Genomic DNA, 23,034 nt, shown 5'->3' on the forward strand with positions numbered 1-23,034 from the left:
ACGACCTTGCATGACCAAGGACGTATGTGACTTCTCCGTATGAAAAGCACATTCGACCTTTTATCCAGGTTTTTAAGCAAAGATGGCGTTCGAATGGTGAACGCCCGAAATGTCAAAATCGCACAGTAGCACCAACATTAAAAAAAAATATGGCTGTCATGCCATGGCACACTTGTTCCGTAATGTTGGTACCACTGCGTGATTTTGACATTTCGGGCGTTCACCATTCGAACGCCATCTTCGCTTAAAAACCTCGATATGCGGGCGATATTTTTGTTTAAATTTATTTTTTTTTGAAATTCTGCTCGAGTAGATCGTTAGTAGTGCGTTAGAAGAGTGTAGCCATGCCAAAAACTCAATTTTTGACAACTGGCGCTTACGACCTTTTGAAAACTAATCCGAGATATGCTTCCCAATGTAACACTCAAACCCCGATTGTTTGGCACCAACTGTTGTCAAACGAACGGGATCACTTTTTAGTTTGACAACCCTTTTACACGGAGTTCACACACATACATACCATACTCGGTTGGAAACGACCGTCGGCTCAACGACCGACGAAATAGGCGGCGGGCCAGATGTGGGCAGAAACATTTCAAAACCTCTCCCCTTCTCACTTCGTCTCACCTTCCAGCTGCAGTTTTGTTAATATTTTTCCGGCGGAATAAAAAATTTGCGAGCATGTTCAAACAATTATTCCTAATGTCAGAGAAGTGATTAAAAATCAAAATTGTAATCCATATTTTTTTCAATAACTTGAACATTCACTCCAATTGAGAACCCCTAGGTCTATCCACGCGCGAGAGTGTGTTAGTTTGGAGTTGAGAAACCGTGGAGATCTCTATAGAGATCTCCACGGTTTCTCTCACGCACACCACGATTCTGTGTTAGTATCTCGGTTAGTATTTGTATTTGAAGTATTGTTTTGGTTTTGATCGACTGTGATTGGCTGAATTCCATGCAGCTGATTTTGTTTACACTATTTTTACGCAGACATAGGCAAATCGAGTAGACCAATCGTCTGTAAAAACCAGCTGTTTACCACGTGCTCGTGGTATAATAAAGGGCACAGCTGATTTTGACAGACGAATTAATCTACTCGATTTGCCTATGTCTATGTGTAATTTTGTTACAAACTAACACACTTTCGCGCGTGGATATCTCTATGACCGTGAGAAGATGCCAGAAAATCCAGCTATAGCTAGGGGGTGTACAGAGTCAAAGTTTTTACTATTCGTCAACATATTGACGCTGCCATTAATATATTGGTTAATTTATTGACGAAAATTTGAACCGGCGTTCCCACCGTATAATTTTGACCTCGGTTAAATTTGACAGTTCATTCAATAAACAAAAAAACGCTATCTGATCGACGACAACGGCAACAACCAGTGGCCGAATTTTCTGCAGTTTATGTTCCTGTGTGTGAGTGCCCCGACCTGGAAGGATGCAGGAACCGGCGCTGCGAATCTTGTTGTCGTTGCCGAGTGTCTTCGGTAACCAGCACGATCCGTCGTTCGATCCGGAGATGCGCGGCTGTCCGAAGACGCTTTGATGGCGGGGATGGTTTTGTAACCGGAGCACCAGTAAGTACGTGAAAAGAACGATGTTCGAACCGAGACGGATGAAAGCGGGATGACGGATGCATCTGGTTCCAGCAAGTGCACTGGAGTGAACATAAAATACGAAGACTATCAGAGTAACCGAAAGCGGTCCCTTTTCACTCGCGTACTCCAGTACGACGAGTATCGAAGCAACGCTCCGAGGTCACCGATGAACGGAACATCGGTTAGTCATCACCCTGTCAGGCGAGGCGAGGAGGACACCATGATGAACGTAGGACGTCACGATTCTTGAGGGCTTCATCATCCGGAGGCGATCGGTTTGAAGAGTCTTCCGGGTAAGTAAGCAGATTTTAGCTTGTAAAAATAAATTACGACACTAATCATGATTAATTATTCAGCCACCGGGATCACACTCTCATCATCAATCCGCCGGGGACAATCATCCAGAAGAATACTATCAGGAAGAACGTGGTGGACCACGCCGTCAGAATTTTAGCAAAATGGGCGGAAGGAATCCCCTCATCACGGCATAAATTTCGTGACAGTTCCAATGAATACGGATGCTGTGCTTCCTACTTTCGAAATGGTGCTTGACTCACGACTTCACACTCTTTTCCTTAATCACTCTGAAATTTATCAACCTTCTTACCAATTATTCACAGTCTGTTTTTTTTTTTCATAGTCACGACTTCACAGTCCCCCACCAATCACATTTTCTTCTCAACCACAATCTTGACTTCATACTATTCTTTCCAATCACAAAAACGTTTTTACACTTTTCTTTGCAAACACTCACGACTTCACAGCATGAAGTTATACTCTTCTCCTCAACATGATTACTATTTCACAAGCACTCTCGCGTTTTCACTATCATTCACAAACTCATTCTTAATCGCTTTCACGAATTCACCAGAATTTTTGACTTCACGCTCATTTTTTTTAATCACACTAACCTTTTCGCATTCTTTTTCACTATCACGTTCACAACTTCACATTTTTCTCGTAGTCATACTTACGACTTCACAATATTTTTTACATTCACACAAGGAAGCATAAGGAATGTGGGGTCGATCGAGTTAGATCTTTCATCCGATTTGTTTCGAATAAATAAAAAAATAATTTTGTTTTATTTAGTTTATTGACAATTTTGCTGGAAAAATTCATCAAGAATCACCAATCCATCGGCTCGTGTCCATCGAAGCCGCTTGGTGTTTTCGATATCAAAGATTAATTAGAGTTGGCCACCAGCAGGGAATGTTGATACTAGGTCACGTGGCCTCCTGTTGGCGATGCTGGATCTGTACTTCCGTCGATCGTAGGCGCAATTGCGGAAAGGCGGAAAGTGGCAGACGAGACGGCGCCGGCATGTACCGAGCCGTGTTCTGGAACTCAACGTTGCGAGAATTTTCGATGTTTTTCAACAGCACGCGATTCTTTAGACCGTGTCACTTGAGGTGCGGGTTGTTTGGCTGGAAAATGTGCGGGTCTTGAATATTATCGTGACCAACTATGGTCCCGGTAATCGTACATCATTTGATGACACTCGGAAGTCGTATCCGTACTCCGGAAGTTTTTGGATCGTCATGCTCACGACAGAATCAGCTGCTCCATATCTCGATCGCCGCTCGGCACTCGTGCGAAAGTATAAGCTATACTTTTGGCTAAGCGCTACGTTGCCTCCGTCTTTCTCGAACGTAGCTCTCCGAAGGCGGACGTAATTCCGTAAATTTTTGAAGTTTCCGGACCGAAGTCACGCTTTGTTTTCTGTTACGCTAGAAAAAGTAGAGGTTAGTTCGGGTTGGGTGATTCAAGAAAGGCTTTGGCGGCACCGGTTGCGCTGACACCAACTGCTCTTGCGCCGCTTCCGTTGCATCCATCCATTTCCTGGCAATCCCGCCGGTGCTCTTGATCCGACAAAAGCACCCTTACACCAGCCTGTTGGAGCAGGTTCTTCTGGGACTGAATACTTTTGGGGAGATCAAAATTCTTGCGGCTACAACGCGATCTGGGAGGTGCCGGAACAGCCGGGACAAGCGTAGTGGCCGGATTGCGATTGGTTTTCGTCGTCATCATCCGAATAGAATTCCTCGCAGCTCAGGACGACACCTTTTTCGTCCTGGTGGCTTAGGATTGAAATCACGGTTGTACGGCTATCACTAGCGGTTCTTTTCCAGCACTGCGCCGATGTTCACGGTCGCTGGTCAAAATGGTGAAAACTTATCTCTCCGTCGCAAAGTCCCTTCCGGGTATTTTCCTACACCGACAAAACGAAAACTTCCAACATCAACACGACGGAACAAAAGCAATGAAAAATGGCGTCCTAAATATATTTTTTTCTTACACACGTTCATAGAGTTAGGGTGGGAAACCAAGGTTTTTTTTTATACGGTAAATATGAAAAGGTGGGGTCTCGTCAATAAATTAACGAAATGTCGATACTTTAACCAAATATTTTAATTTGTTAATAGTCTATTAACCATTATGTCCACCCCCTAGAGCTATAGCAACAATATTATTTTCAAAAGTCGTGAGAGGGTTAATTTGCCAAATACGCGTGATTTTATTCTAGTTTTGGCAACACTTCCTTTGTGTTCGCCGTCGTTGGAGACAAACGCTTGCCGGCAGCTGTCAACAACAATCCGCAAAAGCAATCATCACGAATCAAACAAGAGCGCGCATTTTTTTCGTTCCATTGGTTCCATTTGCATTTAAAATAAAGAAAAAATCCTTCCATAATGTTTCTCCGACCAACGGCCGCCCGCCTCCTCTCGAATGTCCCCAGCTGCCTCATCCGAAGCTACAGCAGCGCTCCAGATCGCATCGAAAAGAGTAAGCTAAATTTCGCAACATGCTTTCAAACCGATACAAAATTACGTGACGTTCCGTTTCAGCCGTAAACACGGTCACGCTGCTGGGGCGCGTCGGTGCAGATCCCCAGAAGCGCGGTAGCGAAGCCCACCCGGTGGTCACATTCTCCGTGGCGACACATTCCAACTATCGGTGAGATTTGTCAATGTTAGTACGTAGATTAGAAATTCTTATTATGGTTCAAATTGCAGGTATGATTCGGGCGATTGGATGCAGAAGACCGATTGGCATCGAGTGGTTGTGTTTAAACCTGCCCTGCGCGATGCCGTCATGAACTACCTGCGGAAGGGCCAGCGAACGATGGTGACGGGAAAGATTACCTACGGCGAAATAACGGACCAGGAGGGCAAACAGCGACCGACGACCAGCGTCATCGCGGACGACGTGATCTTCCTTCAGAACCAAAGTCAGTGACGGGATTAGCTTAGCTTTGTAGAGTTGAACCAAGAATAAAGTTAGTTTTGTTATAAGAAAGTCTTTAATGGTCGTTATTTATTCTATTCTTAAACCAGTAAGAGATATTGCTGTACATTTTGGGCCGAATCAATCGTCCCTACAGAAGTCCAAGTAGAAGTCGCTTCTTGGTTTTGTTGCCGTCCTTGCTCGCGTCAGTCGTTTTGATCTTCTTGGCACTCTGGTCATCGCCGGCGTCCACCGCGTCCAGTGACCGCTTGGAACCCTGAAAAGTTCAAGAAAACTTTGAAAGTATTCAAAAAATGTAAAAGTAGATCAAATCAACCATCTTATCCACCGCCGGACTAACGGTCGCAAACACAAAGTTGCGTCCCTTGCTCGCGGCTACCGTGTTGGTTCCTTCCGCTTCCGGGTTCGTCTTGACCAGGCTGGCCAGCTTGTTCAGCGTGCTCGCGTCACGTGTCAGGAAGGATGCCTTGTTGCCCTGTAAAATAGAAAGAATTATTTTTTTAGCATAAAACCAAGCAACCCGTGATTTGAGCGAGCTGAAAATTTTATTCCCGTCAAACTCTTTACCCCGTGAGCAGTCCAAATTTTCGCCTCGATCATCCAGATTCAACGATGCTGACCCGTGCCTGGAACCCTCGGGGCACGCTGCTGCTCGGCAACATTTGCCGTCGCTTTTCCCACTCGCAGACCGTGGTCGGAGCGGAAAAGTGCGCCAGTCCACCGTCGCGCGGCCTCGTGCTAGGAATCTACTCCGACTCGGACGAGGAGAGTGGCCTGCTGACGCCGAACGCGGCCAAGTACAATGAGGTTTGTGGGTTTGACCCCTTCTGAGGTCATGGTTTTGAGGTTTTCTGTCTCTCTCAGGACTACACGCACGGCGCGCTGATGGACATGCTCCGGATCGCGGGTCCAATGCCGCGGCGTGGCGAGGCCCGACTGTTCTTCAACCTGGAGCCGACCTATTCGGTGGTGGCCGTGTGCGGCCTGGGCAGCGACTGTCTCGGGTACGATCCGGTCGAGAAGATGGACCTGTCGAAGGAGGCGATCCGGTTGGCCTCGGCGACAGGCTGTCAGGAGCTGCAGAAGCTCAAGACGAGCCGGATCTACGTGGAGGACTTTGGCCACGCCGAATCGGCGGCGGAAGGTGCGCATTTGGGGCTGTGGGTGAACCAGGAAATGCGCGCCGTGGAGCGCCGGCAGTTTATACCGCAGTTGCAGCTTTATTACGAGCCGTCGCTGCCGTGCGATTCCAACGGGTGGAGAATTGGGTTGGCAAAGGCGGAGGCGCAGAACCTGGCGCGGCAATTGATGGAAGCCCCAGCTAATCACATGACCCCGACAAGCTTCGCTCAGAACGTGGTGCACATTCTGTGCAATTCGGGGGTGAACGTGGAGGTGAAGGTTCGCAGCTGGGCCGAGAGTCAAGGCATGGACGCGTTCCTGACCGTGGCCAAGGGTTCCTGTGAGCCGCCAATCTTTCTGGAGCTAAGTTACTACGGCACCAAAATGAGCGATCGCCCAATTGTCCTCATTGGCCAGGGCAACACCTACGACAGCGGTGGCATTTGTGCCAAGAAGATTCACGCGCTGAAAGATATGCGAGGGGACATGGCGGGCGCTGCCAGCGTGGTCGCCACCTGCCGCGCAATCGCCGCCCTTAAACTCCCGGTCAACATTCGCGCCCTGATCCCACTGTGCGAGCACATGATCGGCTGTAACGCCGTCAAACCCGGAGATGTCGTAACACCACGTAACGGCAAAAGCATCGAGATTGAAAATGCAGACTACGAAGGAGTCCTGGTCCTGGTTGATGCCCTTCAGTACGCTGGAAGTTTTGGCCCAAAGTACATCGTTGACGTGGCGACCCTCTCCGACCACGTGCTGGAATCGTTCGGCAAGGTGTGCAGCGCGGTTTTCACCAACTCGGAAGAACTGTGGCAGCGGATCAAGCACGCCGGCGTCCACACCGGAGACCGGATGTGGCGACTGCCGCTGTGGGACTATTACACGCAGCAGATGACCTCGGCCGAGCACGTGGACGTGCAGAACGTGGGACGGGGCGTCGGTGGAGAATCGTGCAAGGCTGCGGCACTGCTGAGGGAGTTTTTGCCCTGCGGCCAGTGGATGCACATCGATACGTACAACGTGATGACCACCAAGGGCGAGGACTTTCCGTACCTGCGCCGGGGAATGGCCGGACGGCCCACCCGCACGCTGATCGAGTTTATTGCGCAGGCCTGCTGTAAGGAGCAGTGACGTGGTGCTGAGTTATTTATGTATTTATTGCTGTTTTATTTATTTTGTATCGATCGAATAAATTTGTTTTGTCTGATAAACTTTTTTTTCGCTCTGTGTGAAGCTATTTTTGAGTTTTATCGGCCCGACACGCGAAAGTTGTTAACATTTCTTATCGGGATTACATACAAATGAGTCGTGACCTTTGTTTAACAAAACAATGCAATTTAACCAAATTTTAGGTTGTTTTGAAAATTTAATCTAAATTTGACATTTGACACGCAAACAAGGCAAAATGTATGCAGGCTGACGTCAGTACAAACAAATTCAGGCAAAAAAACAAAGCAGGCAAACTGTCATAAAGTGCGAGTTTGTTTGCCGTAGTGTAATAGCTGCTTCAGAAATTAATAATATAATTTTTGCAATCCCGCGTTGAAACTGTCAACATTTTCTGTTCTTCTGGAGAAACGAAAAGGCCTACTTTTAACAACCAAAAATAACAGATTTGACTAAAATGGGTGCTGAAGAGATGAACTTTTCAAAATTCCATTCAAGTCGTTGCAAACTCGTTTTTTCGGCACTCGTCGTATTTATCCAACTCGGTAAACCTAGTTGGATAAATGTACGACTCGTGCTGAAAAAATCTTGTTTTCGCAACTTGTTGCATAAACTACTATTAAATAAGATTCTAAAAAAAAAAAATAAGAAAGGCCTCCTTTCTAACAACCTCAACTCACCTGCACAAACGACGACTTGGTAATCAGAAACGGCGAATCCTTGGGCGTCGTAGCTTCCGCACTCTTCTTGCACCTCACCACGGTAATCCGCTTCTTCGTGTGCACCATCGTGGTCGTCAACGTCGTCGACGCCACCGCCGTGTTGGTCACCCCCGAATCGTTTTCCTCTTCCTCCAGCGTCTTGTCCAGCAGCGTCGTATCCGTCAGGTGTACCTCGTCCAGATCGATGTTCTTCTCCTTGAGCAGCGTCTCCCGCTCGTGGCGCATCTTCCGCCACTCGGCCTCCGATTCCTCCTCACCGGCCTCCCCTTCACCACCCTCTTCCGGTTTCTTGTCGTAGTCCAGGCTGAACGTGGTTTCGACGTTCTTCCACCGGAACTGGCGCTCCCTCCCGACGCCGTCCTTTTCCTCGTCCTCGAAGAACATGTCCTGCAGGTTTTTAACCTCTTTTTTGTCCTGTTCGAGGAGGCGACGCGCGTGGATACGGCCCAAGTCTTGCTGCAGTTGGTCTTGGTCGAACTGTTCCTCGTCTCCCACCTCGACGTCGTACCGATCGAGGTCCTTTTCGTCTTCGTCTGCGCTGCCCCACTCGGATTCCGACAGTTCGGCTTCCTTTTCCAGGAACGCGTTCGCGACCTTTTGTTTGTCCTTCTTGGTCAGTACCACCTCGACTTCGTTCTCCTCCGAGTCGTAATCAACGTACCGTTCCGGCTGGTCTTCATTTTCTTCCGGATCGATCGGTTCTTCAGCGTCCAGTTCTTGGTCCGATTCGCTTTCCTCATCATCGGAGATGTTGAGGTTGCGACGCTTCTTCCGTTTGACCTTCTTACGGCTGCTGTCGCCTTCTTTCGGTTCGCCTTCTTCATCAGACGACCCGATCACCAGCTTTCCCTTGCTGACCACCTCGCTGTTTTGCTCCTCCTCAACCGCTAGTTCCGGCGCTTGCGTCGCAAACGTGCCCGAACAGAGCGCCATCAGCTGGCTATCGCCCAGCTGAGTTGGCCCGGCTTGACTGAAGAGGGCCGCGTCGTTTGTCACCGCTTGCGTGTCTCCGAACCGCCCCGAACACAGTGCCAGCAGGTCGTTGTCCGCTTGGGTGGCGCTGCCGACTTCCGCCGATGGCTCGTCGGTTTCCTTCCAAAGCAGCGACATGGTGTCGCCAGTTTCCAGGTTGTTCTTGTCCGAGAGGGTGAATTTGTCCGATTCCAGCGTCGAGAAGAGTTCTTCAGTTTCGGACTTCTTGAGCAGTGTGGCGTCCTCGTTGGACTGCTTGTCTTGCTTGGTTTCCTCGTCGGAATCTTCAAACGCTGCAATGATTCGGCTTTTCTTCTTCTCTCCCTGAACTTCCTCCGGTTCGCCTGTCTTGTCTTCGTCGTCACTGCTCTCTTCACTCGAGTCTTCCTGTTCCGGATCTTCATCGCCGTCTGGCTCGACCTCCTCGTCATCAACCTCCCCAGCTTCACCGTCCACCTGCTCTTCATCGTCAACCCCCTCTTCGTCCTCATCGACCTCCAACTCCTCGCACTCCTCCTCATCCTCACTCTCGTCCAGCTTCTTGCCACCCTGCTGCTCCTCCAGCCGCTTCTTCAGCGCCTCCATCCGGATCTTGGCCATCTTTTCGCGCAAGCCGGCCTGCAGCTTGGCGAAAGCAGCCCCCGGAATCGGATCCTTGCCGTTCGGATCGCGGCTTTCCTGCTCGCGCACCAACGCTATCGTGTCCAGCTCGATGGCGCCGTTTTCCGTGCTCAGGATGCTGACGCTGGGCGAGTGGCGGGCCGACTGCGCCTTCTTGCCGCTGCACTTGGCGAACCGCGCGAACAGGGCGTCCGGTCCGGACGGGGTTTTCGGCTTCAGCTCGCCGGAATCGAGGTCGATCAGCATATCCGGACCGCCCTTCAGCGTTGGGAAAGCGGGGATTGATGCGTTCGCGAGGAGTTCCGCCTTCTTTTGGGATAGTTTGGAGGTGGGCGTTGTGCGGGTAAAGAGATCGTAATCGATCGCGACACCGCTGGTGGAAGGTTTCGGAGAGGTGGGTTCATCGGAGGGTTGGGTTGCCGCCAGCAGCGCTTCGGCGTTTTCGCACGTTTTGTTGACCAACGCGTCCAGCTCGTCCGGTTCGGTGTCGGTGACGCGCAGTGACTCGATCGGTTCCGTGTCCACGACCGGGAGGGTTGTCGTCGCTTCAGGCTCTGAGACTGGTACCTCCTGCGGCGTTTCAACGGGTTCTTCAGTGGGTTCCTCTTGGACGTTTTCGTTCTTGAAGAACTCGATCGTTTCCTTCTCGCGCTCCTCCAGATACTTGGCGAAAGCTTCCAGCTGTTCCGGGGGCATCCGAATCGCCGCGGCCAGGCTTTGGCGGCCGTCTACGGGGAACTGGAGCGGATTTTGAACCGTACGCCGGTTCAGGAACTCCTCCAGCGTGCGCTGCTTCGGTTTGTGATAGGGCACGGACACCGAAGCTTCGCGCGCCATCCGCTGCGACTCGCTCTGGATCAGCTTCATCTGCTCGGCGGCGACCTTGGCGGACATCTAGAGAAAGACATTTTGTATTAGAATCTACTTAAGAAATCAATATGAATTAATTTATACCCGTTGCGGTTTATCTTCGGAACTCTTCTTGGTCTTGCGACTCTTTTTGTTGTCATGATTCTCCGTTCCGGAGTCACTTCCGGCGGCGCCAGATCCGCTCTCGGAATCGCTGCCGCTACTGCTAGCCTTTGAGCGACTGTCGTCGCTAAAGTCCAGATTGAGCTGAAATCAAAGTAAATCAAATTTCAAGATTCTTTTCCAACAAACCTCAAAACACTCACACTGGCCAGCAGATCCTTCGGGTCCGTTTTCTTCTCCTTGGCCTGGGACCGCTCCTTCTTCGTTTTGAGCTTCTTTTTACGCTTCTTTTCGCCACCGACCTCAACGGAGTTTTGCTCCTTCCCGGAGCTCGAGTCCGAATCCACCAACGACTTGAGTCGGCTCATGGTCTTGTCGATCTCGTCCCCGATGGCGTCGATCGCCTGGTTCTGTTTCGTCAGCTGGTCCGAGTCACTGCCCGAGTCTGCAATCAGGTTTCGCCGTGTGGTGACGGTTTTGTCCGCCTCGTCGGAATCGCTGTCGATGATTCGGGCCGGCTTTTTCGAAGTTGTGGTTGCAGAGGGACTCTCATTTCCGCTGGGTTTCGGTTTCTCATCCTCTGAGTCGCTATCGATCAGTCGGGATATTCTGCTCCGCGGTGGAGTGACCTTCTTCTCCTCAGCTGTTTCCGAAACGGCAGAACTGGGAGGTTCCTGCGAGTCTTGGGGATCTTCACCGGTCTTCGGCTCTTGATCCTCGTCAGAATCCTCCATGCGCAGTGTGTCACCCTCGGTCAGCTCGCAATCGGAGTTGTACTCCAGGGTCATCGGCGATTCCGTCTCGCGATGTTTTGATTCCTCCAGGTCGTCGTCCTGCTGCTGTTGACTGCCTCGCGAACTTTGGTTCGAATTTTCGTCCATTTTCAACTGATGATTTTACGTTTCGATCACCAATTTCAATCTAAACACTTTGTCGAGTGCACCGGAACGACCTCCGCTGAAAATTTACGTTTTTGACCCACTTTTGTCGGAAATAACACAGATCCTCGAAGACACCTGAAATTTTCACCGATCTACGACGAACTCTTCGAATTTCGCGCCAAAACGAAGGTAGGGAGCATTCTTCAATTACGTGACGCAGTTGAATTTCGTTTCGTACAAAAAAAAATGTTTTGTAAACTTCATACAAAATATCAATTTTGTATGAAGAGTGTGTTCCAAAGGCGGGGAGGGATGCCTTAAAATCTTAAATTTGGCATTACGTAATAAAAGAATGTTCCCTGACTAAAACTCATCAAACAAGAAACGTCACAGCAAACGTCAAACTTTGCGCGACCAAAACAGAGTGGCCGCCGCTTTTCCCCCCAGCATCCCGTCGACGGAGTTGATTTCGCGGATTTTCCCGGTGTTTTTTGAGGCGATTCGGTGACGGTTGACTGCAGGTGTCGTCGGAGGAGCGTCACGCGATGACGTCGATTATCAAGCTGCACGCCATTTCCGGCGCGATGGACGAATCGCCGCCGTGCTACATCCTGCAGGTGGACGAGGTGCGCTTCCTGCTCGACTGCGGCTGGGACGAGAAGTTCGATCCGAACTTTATCAAGGAGCTGAAGAAGTGAGTTTGTGGGACGGGTTTTGAGTGGTTTTGTGGAAATTTGTGGGCTTAAATTGATGAAAAGTTCAAATTTGTGCTGTTTTTTGCTCGGTTATTGTTACACTTTCACGAAAGTTTGATCAAATTCCTGTGAAATTTTGAGGAAACAAAAAATACGGAAGCGAATCAAAATTGGGTAACCCTTTAAAGTAAATTTTCTTCCAATTTCTCCAGGTACGTCCACACAATCGACGCAGTTCTGCTGTCCTACCCGGACGGGCTTCATCTCGGCGCGCTGCCGTATCTGGTGGGTAAGCTCGGGCTAAACTGTCCCATCTACGCGACCATCCCGGTGTACAAAATGGGCCAAATGTTCATGTACGATCTGTACATGAGCCACTACAACATGTACGATTTTGATTTGTTCACGCTGGACGACGTGGACGCCGCGTTCGACAAGATCATTCAGCTCAAGTACAACCAGAGCGTTTCGCTCAAGGGCAAAGGGTACGGCATCACGATTACGCCCCTTCCGGCGGGTCACCTGATTGGGGGCACCATTTGGAAGGTGGTAAAGGTGGGCGAAGAGGACATTGTGTACGCGACCGACTTTAACCACAAAAAGGAGCGTCACCTGAATGGATGCGAGCTGGAGAAGCTTCAGCGACCCTCGCTGTTGATTACGGATGCGTACAACGCTCGGTATCAGCAGGCACGGCGGCGGGCTAGGGACGAAAAGTTCATGACCAACATTTTGCAAACGTTGCGCAACAACGGAAACGTTCTGGTGACGGTTGATACCGCTGGACGGGTTCTGGAGCTGGCCCATATGTTGGATCAGCTGTGGAAGAACAAGGAATCGGGTTTGATGGCGTACTCGTTGGCACTGTTGAACAACGTAAGCTACAATGTGGTCGAGTTTGCCAAGAGTCAGATCGAATGGATGAGCGACAAGTTGATGAAAAGCTTCGAGGGTGCCCGGAACAATCCATTTCAGTTTAAGCATTTGCGGCTGTGCCATACGATGGCGGATTTGGCGAAGGTTCCCAGTCCGAAGGTAGTGCTGGCAAGTTCTCCGGACATGGAAAGTGGATTTTCTCGGGAGTTGTTCGTACAGTGGGCTGGGAATGTTAACAACAGCATTATCATTACCTGCCGATCTTCGCCGGGCACACTGGCTAGGGATCTGATCGATAACGGTGGAAATGGTCGTAAGTTGGAGCTGGACGTGCGACGACGTGTTGAGCTCGAAGGAGCCGAGTTGGACGAGTACATGCGAACGGAGGGTGAGAAGCACAATCGATCGGTCATCAAGAGCGACATGGATCTGGACAGCAGCTCCGATTCGGAAGATGAGCTGGAGATGAGTGTCATCACTGGTAAGCACGACATAGTAGTTCGACCGGAGGGTCGCTCCCATACGGGATTTTTCAAGTCGAGCAAGAAGCAATACGCGATGTTCCCGTTCCACGAGGAGAAGATCAAGTTTGATGAGTACGGTGAAATTATTCAAGCTGACGAGTACAGGATGGTTGATCTAGGTCCAGATGGAGCTGAAGATAACAAGGAGAACCATCAGATCAAACCGGAAGATATCAAAAAGGAAAAAATGGACGATATGACCGTACTCGACAAGCCAACCAAGTGTATTAACAGCCGAAAGCTGGTGGAAGTGAACGCCCAGGTTCAATTTATCGACTTTGAGGGACGTTCCGATGGTGAGTCCATGTTGAAGATTCTGTCCCAGCTGCGTCCACGTCGAGTGGTGGTGGTTCGCGGTTCCTCTCAGAACACTTCCCACATTTCCGAGCACTGTCAGCTGAATATCGGTGCCCGAGTGTTCAGCCCAAATCGGGGTGAGATCATCGACGCCACCACCGAAACTCACATCTACCAGGTTCGACTGACGGAGGCGCTGGTTTCGCAGCTCGAGTTCCAGAAGGGCAAGGACGCCGAAGTGGCCTGGGTTGACGCCCAGATCGTTATCCGAAATAAACAGTTCAGTGGAGCAGCAGCCGAACCGGAGACACCGACCACGGGAGCGTTGACCGGCGTCACCAACAGTATAACGGTGAACAACGCGATTGCGGCGGCTGCTGCGGCAGCGTCGGACCAACCGATGGACGTGGACCAGGTCGAGATCACCGAGGACAAGAGCGACAAGCAGATCCTGACGTTGGACCCGCTGCTAAACGATCAGCTGCCGGCGCACAACTCGGTGTTTATCAACGAGCTGAAGCTGATCGACTTCAAGCAGGTCCTGATGAAGGCGAACATTGCGTCGGAATTTTCCGGTGGTGTGCTGTGGTGTAGCAACGGGACGTTGGCGTTGCGACGTATCGACACCGGAAAGGTAACCATTGAGGGATGTTTGTCGGAGGATTACTACCGGATTCGGGAACTTTTGTACGAGCAGTATGCGATTGTGTAAGGGCGTTGGGGGAGTAATACAACTTTGATTAGATTTTGTGGCCGAAAGTTTTGTTGGGTTTTTTTATTTTGATGACAATTCACAAAACTCTATTTGTATTTTTTTATAATATGATGAGATCTGTGATTTTAACGTTAAATTTCTACACAGCTCTCACGAAGAAAAATATCAGACTAACTTGGGGATTAAAACGTTGGTTACGCCCTACTGGAGAGTTATTGCAAAAATAATCTTGATTAATTCATTTAATTAAGCCTCGAATTGAACCTTTCTTCATAAATAAGGGTCCATAAAGGATATAAATAAACAGCAGAAAGGAGGGGGTGGGCTCCAGGGATGGTATTTTCTCGTTTCCTCGCCGATGGCGAGGGATTTTGGATATCGTCCCTCGCTCAAATCATCAAATTTTCGGCGTTCTCCCAAAACTGCATCAAGAGAGCGAAGCGAAAACGTCGCCGATGAAATAGCGAGCAACGAACAAACCGATGCGTAAGACGGAAAAAAATCTCTCACATAGCCAGTCCCCTCGCTCAGAAAGCAAGAGAAAGAGCAATCGTGAAATTCTCTCGCTCGTAAGCCCTGTAGAAATGAGTTCATTTGTGTGCGTGAGCTCCAGTGTATGTATACAGTAATTTCGTGTGCGTGCCTCTCCGGTTGGAACGATAGTTCCATCCGAGCCAGCGAGAGGGTATTTCTCGTCGATGTGATGGGCTTTCGATATTCGCGATAGGGTATTTTAACCATTAGTGGACCCCCTAGTAGAGCCGAAGCACATTTTTCACAAATTTTCAATATTTTAAGTACTTTTTCATAACCCTTTGTACAAAACAATGAAATCTGAAGTCTTTTGAACTATTTTGACTATTTGTTTCATTAGTTTATTTGTTTTTGTGCAGAAAAATAGCCATTTGAAAAAAAAAGTTTTTTTTCCTGTTATGGACCCCCTTTTCCTATAGTGGACCCGGGTCCATAATCCGATTGTGGACCCGGGTCCACTATAGGCAAACTGTTATTTTTAAACTAAATTTAACCGATATTTAATGTTTTGATGCATGGTGTAGGTCTAATGATAGATATAATGAATAAAAGATAGATTCTGCTCACTTTTTATCATAAACAAATATGTATTGTTAACAAATTTGGCTTCAAACAACTATAATACCAAACAGACATTTAAACACATTTATTTCCGAAAAAGATCAGAGAAAACGTTTCAAAAACCACTGTAAACATAAAATAATTAAAACAAAAGTAATTTTGATGCACATTTTTTCATATTAATTACATAAATGGTTGACCGAAACTAAACAATAGATTTGTTTACAGTTGCTAATAAAACTACGCATGTTTATTTAAAAAAATGTTTTGTTCTTGATTTATTATTATAAAATATCATTTCAAACTGCAGTTATGATGCTTCAGTTAAGTATAATTGACTAAAGTTTTGATTAATTATATTTTTTTACGGCTTCAGCCTTTTTTTGGTACTTTTAACATGACACAGCTATATTCATCCTCTTAATTGAAAAAATATGCGTTTAGTTTGATAACAACAAGCATTCATTGTATGTTTAAGAGAAACTTTTGGTTAAATACACGAAAAAACGAAGTTGACTTTATAGCTGTCGGCCACCATTGCTAGTACCAACCACTAGTGTCTTCCTTTTATCTACAAGGACTTCGCCGCCCTGGGCTCCTAAGTGTATGAAAGTATGGCACGGAGCGACGGCGCCGAATACCCATATTTACACAAAGAATTTTAGAGCGCCCGCCGCGGGATTTGAACCGGCGACCTCTGGATTGTGAGTCCAGCGCGCGGTCCGATTGATCCACACGGGCGGGTTAAATACACAGTTTTCTTCATTTTTGAAGGTTTAATTAACAGGGGACCACTTTTGGAAAAGTTTGGATTTTCGTTGTCCTATATTGGACCCCCCTAATTTTTGCTATAAAATAAGCAGTTCTTCGCTTTATTTTAGTAAAGTTCCTTAAACTTACATTATTTCGACTTGCTGAAGTTAAATAATCAGTCAAACAATGATTGGATAGTTAATTCAATCATAAAATATAAATGCAGTTTTGCTGTGAAAATGCTAGTGGCCATGGCTGATTTCAGATGTCGAACTCAAAACACTTATTTTGGTGAAAAGAACAATTCAATATCAGTCGACATTGATTTAAATGATGCTGAACATGCCAAATAAAAGATTTGTAGGCAACAACACTCTTAAAATTGTGTTTTTATTGAATTTTTCATCAAAAACCCTTCAGAGGGTCCACTATAGGAAAGGGGTCCACTAATGGATAACGTACCCTAGCAAGCCGACCATCACTCGGCTGCGAAAGAGAAGAGAAATTTTAAGAGAAGAGGAACGCACCGAAATATGCATCAATGATAGTGCGATGGTGAGGGTTTACCTACCCTGGTGGGCTCGCTTACTCTACCGCTGTTGCCCATTTGAAGTCTTCCTTGACCGATAACTTCCGAAATGCGTACCGCATAAACCTGAAAACCTATTGAACTACCCTACCCATAATTGAGTATAGCTCTAAAAAGCTTTTTGAACCAATTTTAAGTTTATTGTTTCTCATGAACCGTGTACTATTCCGTTGACGTATCGAGACAAAAAATAAGAGAAGCCGGTGCGCTGTTTGTAAACAAACCGGTGTTTGCAACGGAACTTTAACCCGCGGTTGTAATCCTCCTTCGGTAGTGCCAGTGCACCTTTCGGCCACAATGTCCAGCTTCAAGTACTCGGCGGCGGGTCATCAGAAAACGCAGATGAAGCAAACCGGCAACCGGAACGTCGGCTACCGGGTGGACGTGCTCAAGTGGAGTGACAAGATGGATCTGCTCGCGATCGGCAACGACCGGGGCGAGGTCATTCTGCACCGGCTCAAGTGGCAAAAGGTGTGGCAGCTGGCGCCACCCGAGGAGGGCCTGCTGGTGCGCGGGATCGCCTGGAGACCGCTGGAGAAGGTGATGGCCGTGGCGTACAGCAACGGGACGGTTCTGCTGATCAACATCGAAAACAAGGAGGAAATCTACAGCTTCAGCGTGCGGGCGGACATTAGCTGCATGAACTGGACGGAGAATACGCGCGAGGTGACGGAGAATAACTGCAGCGGGGACGCGATAAACAACCACACGACGTTTCTGCCTCCGTTGCCGAACTTGAATTCGCTGTCTTCGACGGCCAAGTCCAGCGACTACAACTCGCTCAAGTTTTACTCGAAGCAAATCTTGAATCTTCTGATCATCGGCAGCGTCAACGGACACATCAATCTGTCCGTCTTTGGCATGCTGTCGTGCTGCGAAATCGATCTCTTTCAACGGTTGAACATTCGTCCGGATGGAGCGTGCATTCGGGACGCAAAAATGAGTTCAAACTTTAAGCAACTGTTTGTGACGATCGAGCGGGAAGGTCTGCTCGAGGTTTTCATCTTCGAGAACGTCATTCTGCAGAAGTACTCCACTTCGCTGCTGAATTTGGCCATCAAACACGCGCACATCCTGGGCACTATGGCTTACATCAATGACACCATCGAGTGTATAATCGAAGCATGGGAAACGGTTCTGCTTGAGATGGACAACAAACTGACCAAGTACGCGCACGGACAGCCTCAGGGTTCGATCGCGGCGGACTTTCTGGAACTGCTCATGTTTGGGTGCACTTCGCCAGCGCTGGAGCAGTTTCTGTTGAGGGATTTGACCGAGAAGGGACTCAAGAAGTTGGGCAATAGCATCGAGTTGAGCTACTCGACGATCCAGAAGTTGGTGGTGAAGCCGCTTCACACGGCAATATGCAGCGTGTTTTATCACTTGAACACTCTTCAAGGGATGATCAGCAACGTGTACTACTACAAACCTCTGCTGGGAGATGTCACCAACGAGGCGTTGGTCAACTGTGGCGCGTTCCTGATTAAGGCGTACGAACTCCAGCAAACGATCGACACGAGCACGCGCGACTTCAAGATCTTTTTCCGCTGGCTCTACATCGTAATCTTTCGCCTGATGGACGAATCTCTCCCCGAGGACAATCCTTCCGTGACGCAGCAAGAAATCAACTACCTAGCGGAATTTCTGGACAACTTTGACGCGGCAAACGGTCCGGAACTCCCAGCCGACGAAACCATCACCGAGGAGAAGAAGCGCAAGTTCAACTTGGAACGAGTCGGCCAATATCTGGAAGACAAACCCCTAACCTATCCACCGATGGCGGACAACGCAAACCAGTGGGCCAAGCTGCTCGAGCAGAACGCGTGCCTCAAGTCGTGCCCGCTGATCTTCCCCCACCACGACGGCAGCTCCCTCGTCCAACAGCACAACCAGCTCAAGCAGAGCATCGAGCGTATCTTCGAGAAACCCGTCGCCGTCATCGGGGCCGACTTCCAACAGCGCAGTGTCCTCTCGATCCGCTGCCCACCCGAAGAATCCTTCCAACGCGCCGTGTCCCACATCCCCACCAACGAAGGCAAACAGTCTCTGTTCGCGCTGCTCGAGTCCGAGTCCAGTCTGGTCATCGCCCAGTGCAACTCCGCCTCGCTCATCCGCGCCCTCCGCGTCCGCTTCGACGAAAAGCCCTACTTTGAATCGCGCCTCACCGACGTCGGCGAGCTCACCTTCAAGCACGTTCAGTTCTACAACGAAGACACGCTCTCCGCCCTGCTGCGCTCGCGTACCGCCGAAGGACGCTCGCAAAGCTACTTCCTGCAGCTGCCCCTGCACCGCGTCCGTGAACTGCTGGAAGCGATCCCGTACGGCAGCGCTCAAACGATCAGCGAGCAGGGCGCTCGGCTGGTGAACGCGTACACGTTGATCGACGGGGACGGGGCGTTGAAGCCGTTGGAGGGGCTGGACGGGGGGAGGATTGCGGTGTCTGGGTCGCGGAACGTGGCGGCGGTCGTGTCGGAGTCGCTGAAGACGATCCGCATCTATGATATGGACGCGCAGGATGAGGAGGACGAGCTGCTGCTGGACACGTCGCACGAGCACAACAGCAGCTTGGATGATAGCAAGGGGTCGGTGCAGTCGAACTGAGAATAATTTGAATAAACTAGGCATAGGAAACTGTTTCTTTTCTGATGTTTTCTGTTTAAGTTCCGACTTCGAAACCTTACAGCATCTGTCTAGATTAACCAAAATTCACCGATTATCTAATTTATGATTAATTTTGAAAAGACAGCAAATCCAGAGGTCCTTTATGCTATTGTGTTACACATCGGAAAGTGCCGGCAACAAAAGTCATCGCGAGCTTACGCCATCACCAGCGGGCTGTTGGATTTGGACCAGGGAACGGTTGCTAAAGAAATTCATCAAGACTTTCAGTCGCACATCAACATCCCAGCAGTCTCCGTTCAGGCGAGATCTCAAAACCTATGTTTAGCCGTCTGATTAGATTTTTCAGTGTCTGTTTTTCGTATACGATTTTGGTTTTGTGTGCAACGAGATGCAGAAACCAATTACATTTCTCTACTCTCGTTTTTGTGTGTAAATGATCGAAACTTGCGTACCCCTGGTGGCCAGCACTGCAATTTAGTACTTCTAGTGTTAGCACAAGGCTGCCATAAAAGCTCTCTCAAAAGCTAAAGTTGTGTCTCTGCTAAATGTTGTAATGTTCTACTCTTTGCCTAACCACAGGGAGCATTCCACACTTAATTTGTTCATATCGAGCTGTCAAATCGCAACATGTAGTTGAACTTTGTGTGCAGTTGCTGTGAAGCTTACCAAGGGTTTTCAAAAAGTTTAACTCCATGTTGCACGCACACACTTTTACTTTTAATTTCTCGATAGGAGCGTTATTTTATAACATAACACAAAAATGGTGTTTGGAACTTGTTACAAAATATCCAAAGAAATTTTCAAAATTTTGTATGGAGATTAGTGCGCTGCCTGTGGGGACGCGCAGTCCTGTTTGTTTCGTGTTCATTTTCATTTCTTTTGTATCGCTGTTCGTAGAGTTTTGTAATCGCGTTAGAGTCTAGCATGCATTAATAAGTTCTTTGTGCATTAAACAATTAAAAAAGTAATATGCTCTTCCAGTTTGTTTGAGCTTTCCACAGCCAGCTGTCTAGGCCTGAACGATTTAACAAAAATTTAAAAACTAAACGACAATTGCCTTGAAATGCAGATTTTCTGAACTTAAAAAAAATGTTTTCAGAAATGATCACACATGGTAACTATTTTTAAAAATCGAAACACTGCAAATATTTCACTGAATTCAAACTTTCGGTGGCTGTAAACAACTAAACGGTTGCAAATTTATTTATTTTTTACAAAAAATAAGGCAAAAAATTATACATAAAATTTCGATGTTTTATCACATTTTTTCAACAACTCATAACTTGGTGGCAACATTTTTGACCATACTTCTCTATGGCCCAAAAGTTGCGGGTGTTGGTCCCCTAAAATATATCAAAAAATCTCGAGTATAAAAAAAAATACTAATTTCGGCGAGTTTTTGTGAAAAAAAGTTTAAAAGTTTGCAAGATTTTTTTCCGCGTGCATATTTTTTCTGAAAATTCCTCAAAAATGCCTAAAACTTTGCCGAAGACACCAAATTGATCAGAATATTTACCTATACCATTTTTGTATGGACAGTAGGGTGGTCCAAATCCAGGCTTTCTCGGGGCTACCCCCTGAAATCAAAGATTGACCCACTAGGCTAAATTCCAAATTTGAGCTCATCCTAACCACGGGAACCTTTCCCTTTAAACGCTTGAAGTTTGCTTTGTCTGCGCAAAAAGGATCCTTATCGGAAGCTAATAACTTTTCAGGAAAACATCCTTAAAATATGATGTCTTCGGGAAAGTTGCTCAAAATTTAATGAAGATTTTAATCTGAGAATTGATCGAAATCGGACAAATATTGCGCCCTTCACAGGTAAAAAACTGAAACAGTTGCTTTTCTCCTTACATTTTGACGATTTTTCCCAGGGGTTCCCGTTGTCAGAATGAGCTCAAATTTTAAATTTGGCCTAGTGATGAGTCAATCTATGATTCCGAGAAAGCCCAGATTTGGACCACCCTAATGGGCAGCTGCTGCAATTCGACGGTAACATTTCAAAAGGCATCATGTACATTTTGACACTTTCTGGGTTATTGTATATTCTGAAAGTACTTCTAATAAGCTACCTCTCCACCAAAAATGAGCAAAAGTTACTTCAGTAAAGTCTGTTAAATCATGATTTTAAATAAAGTAACATAAACAAAATCTCTGCCATCAGCAGTCCCTGTTTATATAGCCCTGTCAACCTGTCAAACAAAAGACTACATAAACCTCGTGACGAAAAAAAGCAACATGAAAAAAGCGCCATGTACATTCGGCGAAGAAAAACGAATCATAACAAAGCGCCCCCCTCAGTGACAGCAGGGTGATATCGACGTTGGTGATTTCAAAAGAAGTTATGTTTGTTTTTCTCAAATAAAATTACGGAAATAATGTTTTATTGAATATGGGTGATCAAGTATCAACAAAAGCAACGTTTTTCATCGTTTGTTATCATTACAACATCTTATTTTGCTTTTATATTAAATTGGGAATTGAAAATGGATGCTCAACATTCAAATGCGTTTTTCTAAAAAGGCATGGTTTGTACATGATGCTTTTTGAAATGTTGGCATCGAATTGTATGGAAACTATGGTGACAGTAAAAAATCGACATCAGGGATACCTCCTGATTCGATTCCTTAGGCAATACAGAGCGGAATCGTTAATTCGATTTTTTTTTTGTTCGGCGATTTCCGAACACGTGGTTTCAAGCTTTTGACAGCTTCCAAGCGTCAGTCTTTCCAATAAGCGAATTGGGATTCGTTCATTCGAATGCAGTTCCAGGGTTGTTACGGATGACGCGGATAGCGCGGATTTGCTGGCTAATTTTGCTTAGGCGCGGATTTCGCGCGGATGTGAAATTTTTTTTTATTAAAATATTTCAAATAATTGAGAGAGAAAAAAAAATTACTTTCAGGTAATAAAGAAAAGTATTATCAGGGAATCAGGGATTTTTTTTTTTAAATTGCTTCGATTTCTGTTACTGAAACAAAATTGAGTTTTCTTCCGAAAATATGTGTTTGTATTTTCTTAATAAAAAACGTCAAAAAAATCTTCATGAAGAGATTATTTTTTAAATGTATTGATGAGGACTTCTTAAACAAATTTATTACTACACTCAACTAATTTTTACCGGCTTTTGTGTTTTGACTATCGTTCTTTTTAACCTTATTTATTGTTTATTTGATAAAGGATTTCAATCATGTGAATCATTTTTCAAATTTTTCTCGAAGTTATATACCAGGATGTAAGAAAAATGATTATTGGGGCTTGTTTCCTTGGCCGTACTGTGCTCAAATGCGGATGCTGGCTCTTCGCCGTTGAATTGTGGTAAAACCTACCACAGATTTCTTGGGGAAAAAATAAAAGATCAAAACATTCAAAAATGAAAGCTACAATATTCAAAATACGAAGATTCAGATATTTAAAATATTTTTGATTTTTGTAGTCTTTTTTACTGAAAATTAAAAAATTAGAATACAAATATTCAAGTATACGAAATTTTATAAATTTATGATTAAAAAAATAAATTCAAAACTAGAAATATTTTGGAATTCAAAATTC

At 46.9% G+C, this 23,034-nt stretch overlaps 5 protein-coding genes and 1 long non-coding RNA gene across 6 annotated transcripts; 5 read left to right on the forward strand and 1 right to left on the reverse strand.

The window, feature by feature from the left end:
• Positions 1-1,301: 1,301 nt before the first annotated feature.
• Positions 1,302-2,696, forward strand: LOC119771223. The gene is made up of 3 exons (XR_005279097.1): positions 1,302-1,590; positions 1,659-1,900; positions 1,964-2,696. It is a non-coding gene; the product is annotated as an uncharacterized LOC119771223 (long non-coding RNA).
• Positions 2,697-4,170: 1,474 nt separating this feature from the next.
• Positions 4,171-4,910, forward strand: LOC6041723 (single-stranded DNA-binding protein, mitochondrial). The gene is made up of 3 exons (XM_001850893.2): positions 4,171-4,394; positions 4,457-4,565; positions 4,625-4,910. Exons 1-3 carry the CDS (start codon positions 4,301-4,303, stop codon positions 4,845-4,847), a joined length of 426 nt encoding a protein of 141 aa, XP_001850945.2. The 5' UTR covers positions 4,171-4,300; the 3' UTR covers positions 4,848-4,910.
• On the reverse strand, positions 4,889-11,439 carry LOC6041726 (claspin). Its single transcript, XM_038266979.1, has 5 exons — positions 10,639-11,439; positions 10,418-10,579; positions 7,829-10,357; positions 5,173-5,331; positions 4,889-5,112 (listed from the first exon to the last, which is right to left on the reverse strand). Exons 1-5 carry the CDS (start codon positions 11,314-11,316, stop codon positions 4,987-4,989), a joined length of 3,654 nt encoding a protein of 1,217 aa, XP_038122907.1. The 5' UTR covers positions 11,317-11,439; the 3' UTR covers positions 4,889-4,986.
• LOC6041724 (cytosol aminopeptidase) lies at positions 5,372-7,192 on the forward strand. Its single transcript, XM_001850894.2, has 2 exons — positions 5,372-5,663; positions 5,721-7,192. The coding sequence occupies exons 1-2, from the start codon at positions 5,469-5,471 to the stop codon at positions 7,110-7,112; spliced, it is 1,587 nt and encodes a 528-aa protein (XP_001850946.1). The 5' UTR covers positions 5,372-5,468; the 3' UTR covers positions 7,113-7,192.
• A 262-nt stretch (positions 11,440-11,701) lies between the features above and the next one.
• LOC6041727 (probable cleavage and polyadenylation specificity factor subunit 2) lies at positions 11,702-14,467 on the forward strand. The gene is made up of 2 exons (XM_038266980.1): positions 11,702-12,010; positions 12,224-14,467. Exons 1-2 carry the CDS (start codon positions 11,862-11,864, stop codon positions 14,418-14,420), a joined length of 2,346 nt encoding a protein of 781 aa, XP_038122908.1. The 5' UTR covers positions 11,702-11,861; the 3' UTR covers positions 14,421-14,467.
• A 2,575-nt stretch (positions 14,468-17,042) lies between these two features.
• LOC6041728 (anaphase-promoting complex subunit 4) lies at positions 17,043-19,506 on the forward strand. The gene has a single exon (XM_001850898.2). It carries the CDS (start codon positions 17,158-17,160, stop codon positions 19,459-19,461), a length of 2,304 nt encoding a protein of 767 aa, XP_001850950.2. The 5' UTR covers positions 17,043-17,157; the 3' UTR covers positions 19,462-19,506.
• The last annotated feature ends 3,528 nt before the right edge of the window (positions 19,507-23,034 follow it).

This window comes from Culex quinquefasciatus, chromosome 1 (assembly GCF_015732765.1).
Source record: "Culex quinquefasciatus strain JHB chromosome 1, VPISU_Cqui_1.0_pri_paternal, whole genome shotgun sequence".
Classification (NCBI taxonomy): domain Eukaryota; kingdom Metazoa; phylum Arthropoda; class Insecta; order Diptera; family Culicidae; genus Culex; species Culex quinquefasciatus.

What these genes read in the sequence shown, in the direction of transcription:
- LOC6041723 (XM_001850893.2), top strand. Translation starts at nt 4,301, where the DNA reads ATGTTTCTCCGACCAACGGCCGCCCGCCTCCTCTCGAATGTCCCCAGC. An exon ending in TCCAGATCGCATCGAAAAGA is followed by an intron (nt 4,395 to 4,456) that starts GTAAGCTAAATT and finishes GTTCCGTTTCAG; the next exon opens with CCGTAAACACGGTCACGCTG. An exon ending in GCGACACATTCCAACTATCG is followed by an intron (nt 4,566 to 4,624) that starts GTGAGATTTGTC and finishes TTCAAATTGCAG; the next exon opens with GTATGATTCGGGCGATTGGA.
- LOC6041724 (XM_001850894.2), top strand. Translation starts at nt 5,469, where the DNA reads ATGCTGACCCGTGCCTGGAACCCTCGGGGCACGCTGCTGCTCGGCAAC. An exon ending in ACGCGGCCAAGTACAATGAG is followed by an intron (nt 5,664 to 5,720) that starts GTTTGTGGGTTT and finishes TGTCTCTCTCAG; the next exon opens with GACTACACGCACGGCGCGCT.
- LOC6041726 (XM_038266979.1), bottom strand. Translation starts at nt 11,316, where the DNA reads ATGGACGAAAATTCGAACCAAAGTTCGCGAGGCAGTCAACAGCAGCAG. An exon ending in CCGAAGATAAACCGCAACGG is followed by an intron (nt 10,358 to 10,417) that starts GTATAAATTAAT and finishes GTCTTTCTCTAG; the next exon opens with ATGTCCGCCAAGGTCGCCGC. An exon ending in GTCCGGCGGTGGATAAGATG is followed by an intron (nt 5,113 to 5,172) that starts GTTGATTTGATC and finishes TGAACTTTTCAG; the next exon opens with GGTTCCAAGCGGTCACTGGA.
- LOC6041727 (XM_038266980.1), top strand. Translation starts at nt 11,862, where the DNA reads ATGACGTCGATTATCAAGCTGCACGCCATTTCCGGCGCGATGGACGAA. An exon ending in TTTATCAAGGAGCTGAAGAA is followed by an intron (nt 12,011 to 12,223) that starts GTGAGTTTGTGG and finishes CAATTTCTCCAG; the next exon opens with GTACGTCCACACAATCGACG.
- LOC6041728 (XM_001850898.2), top strand. Translation starts at nt 17,158, where the DNA reads ATGTCCAGCTTCAAGTACTCGGCGGCGGGTCATCAGAAAACGCAGATG.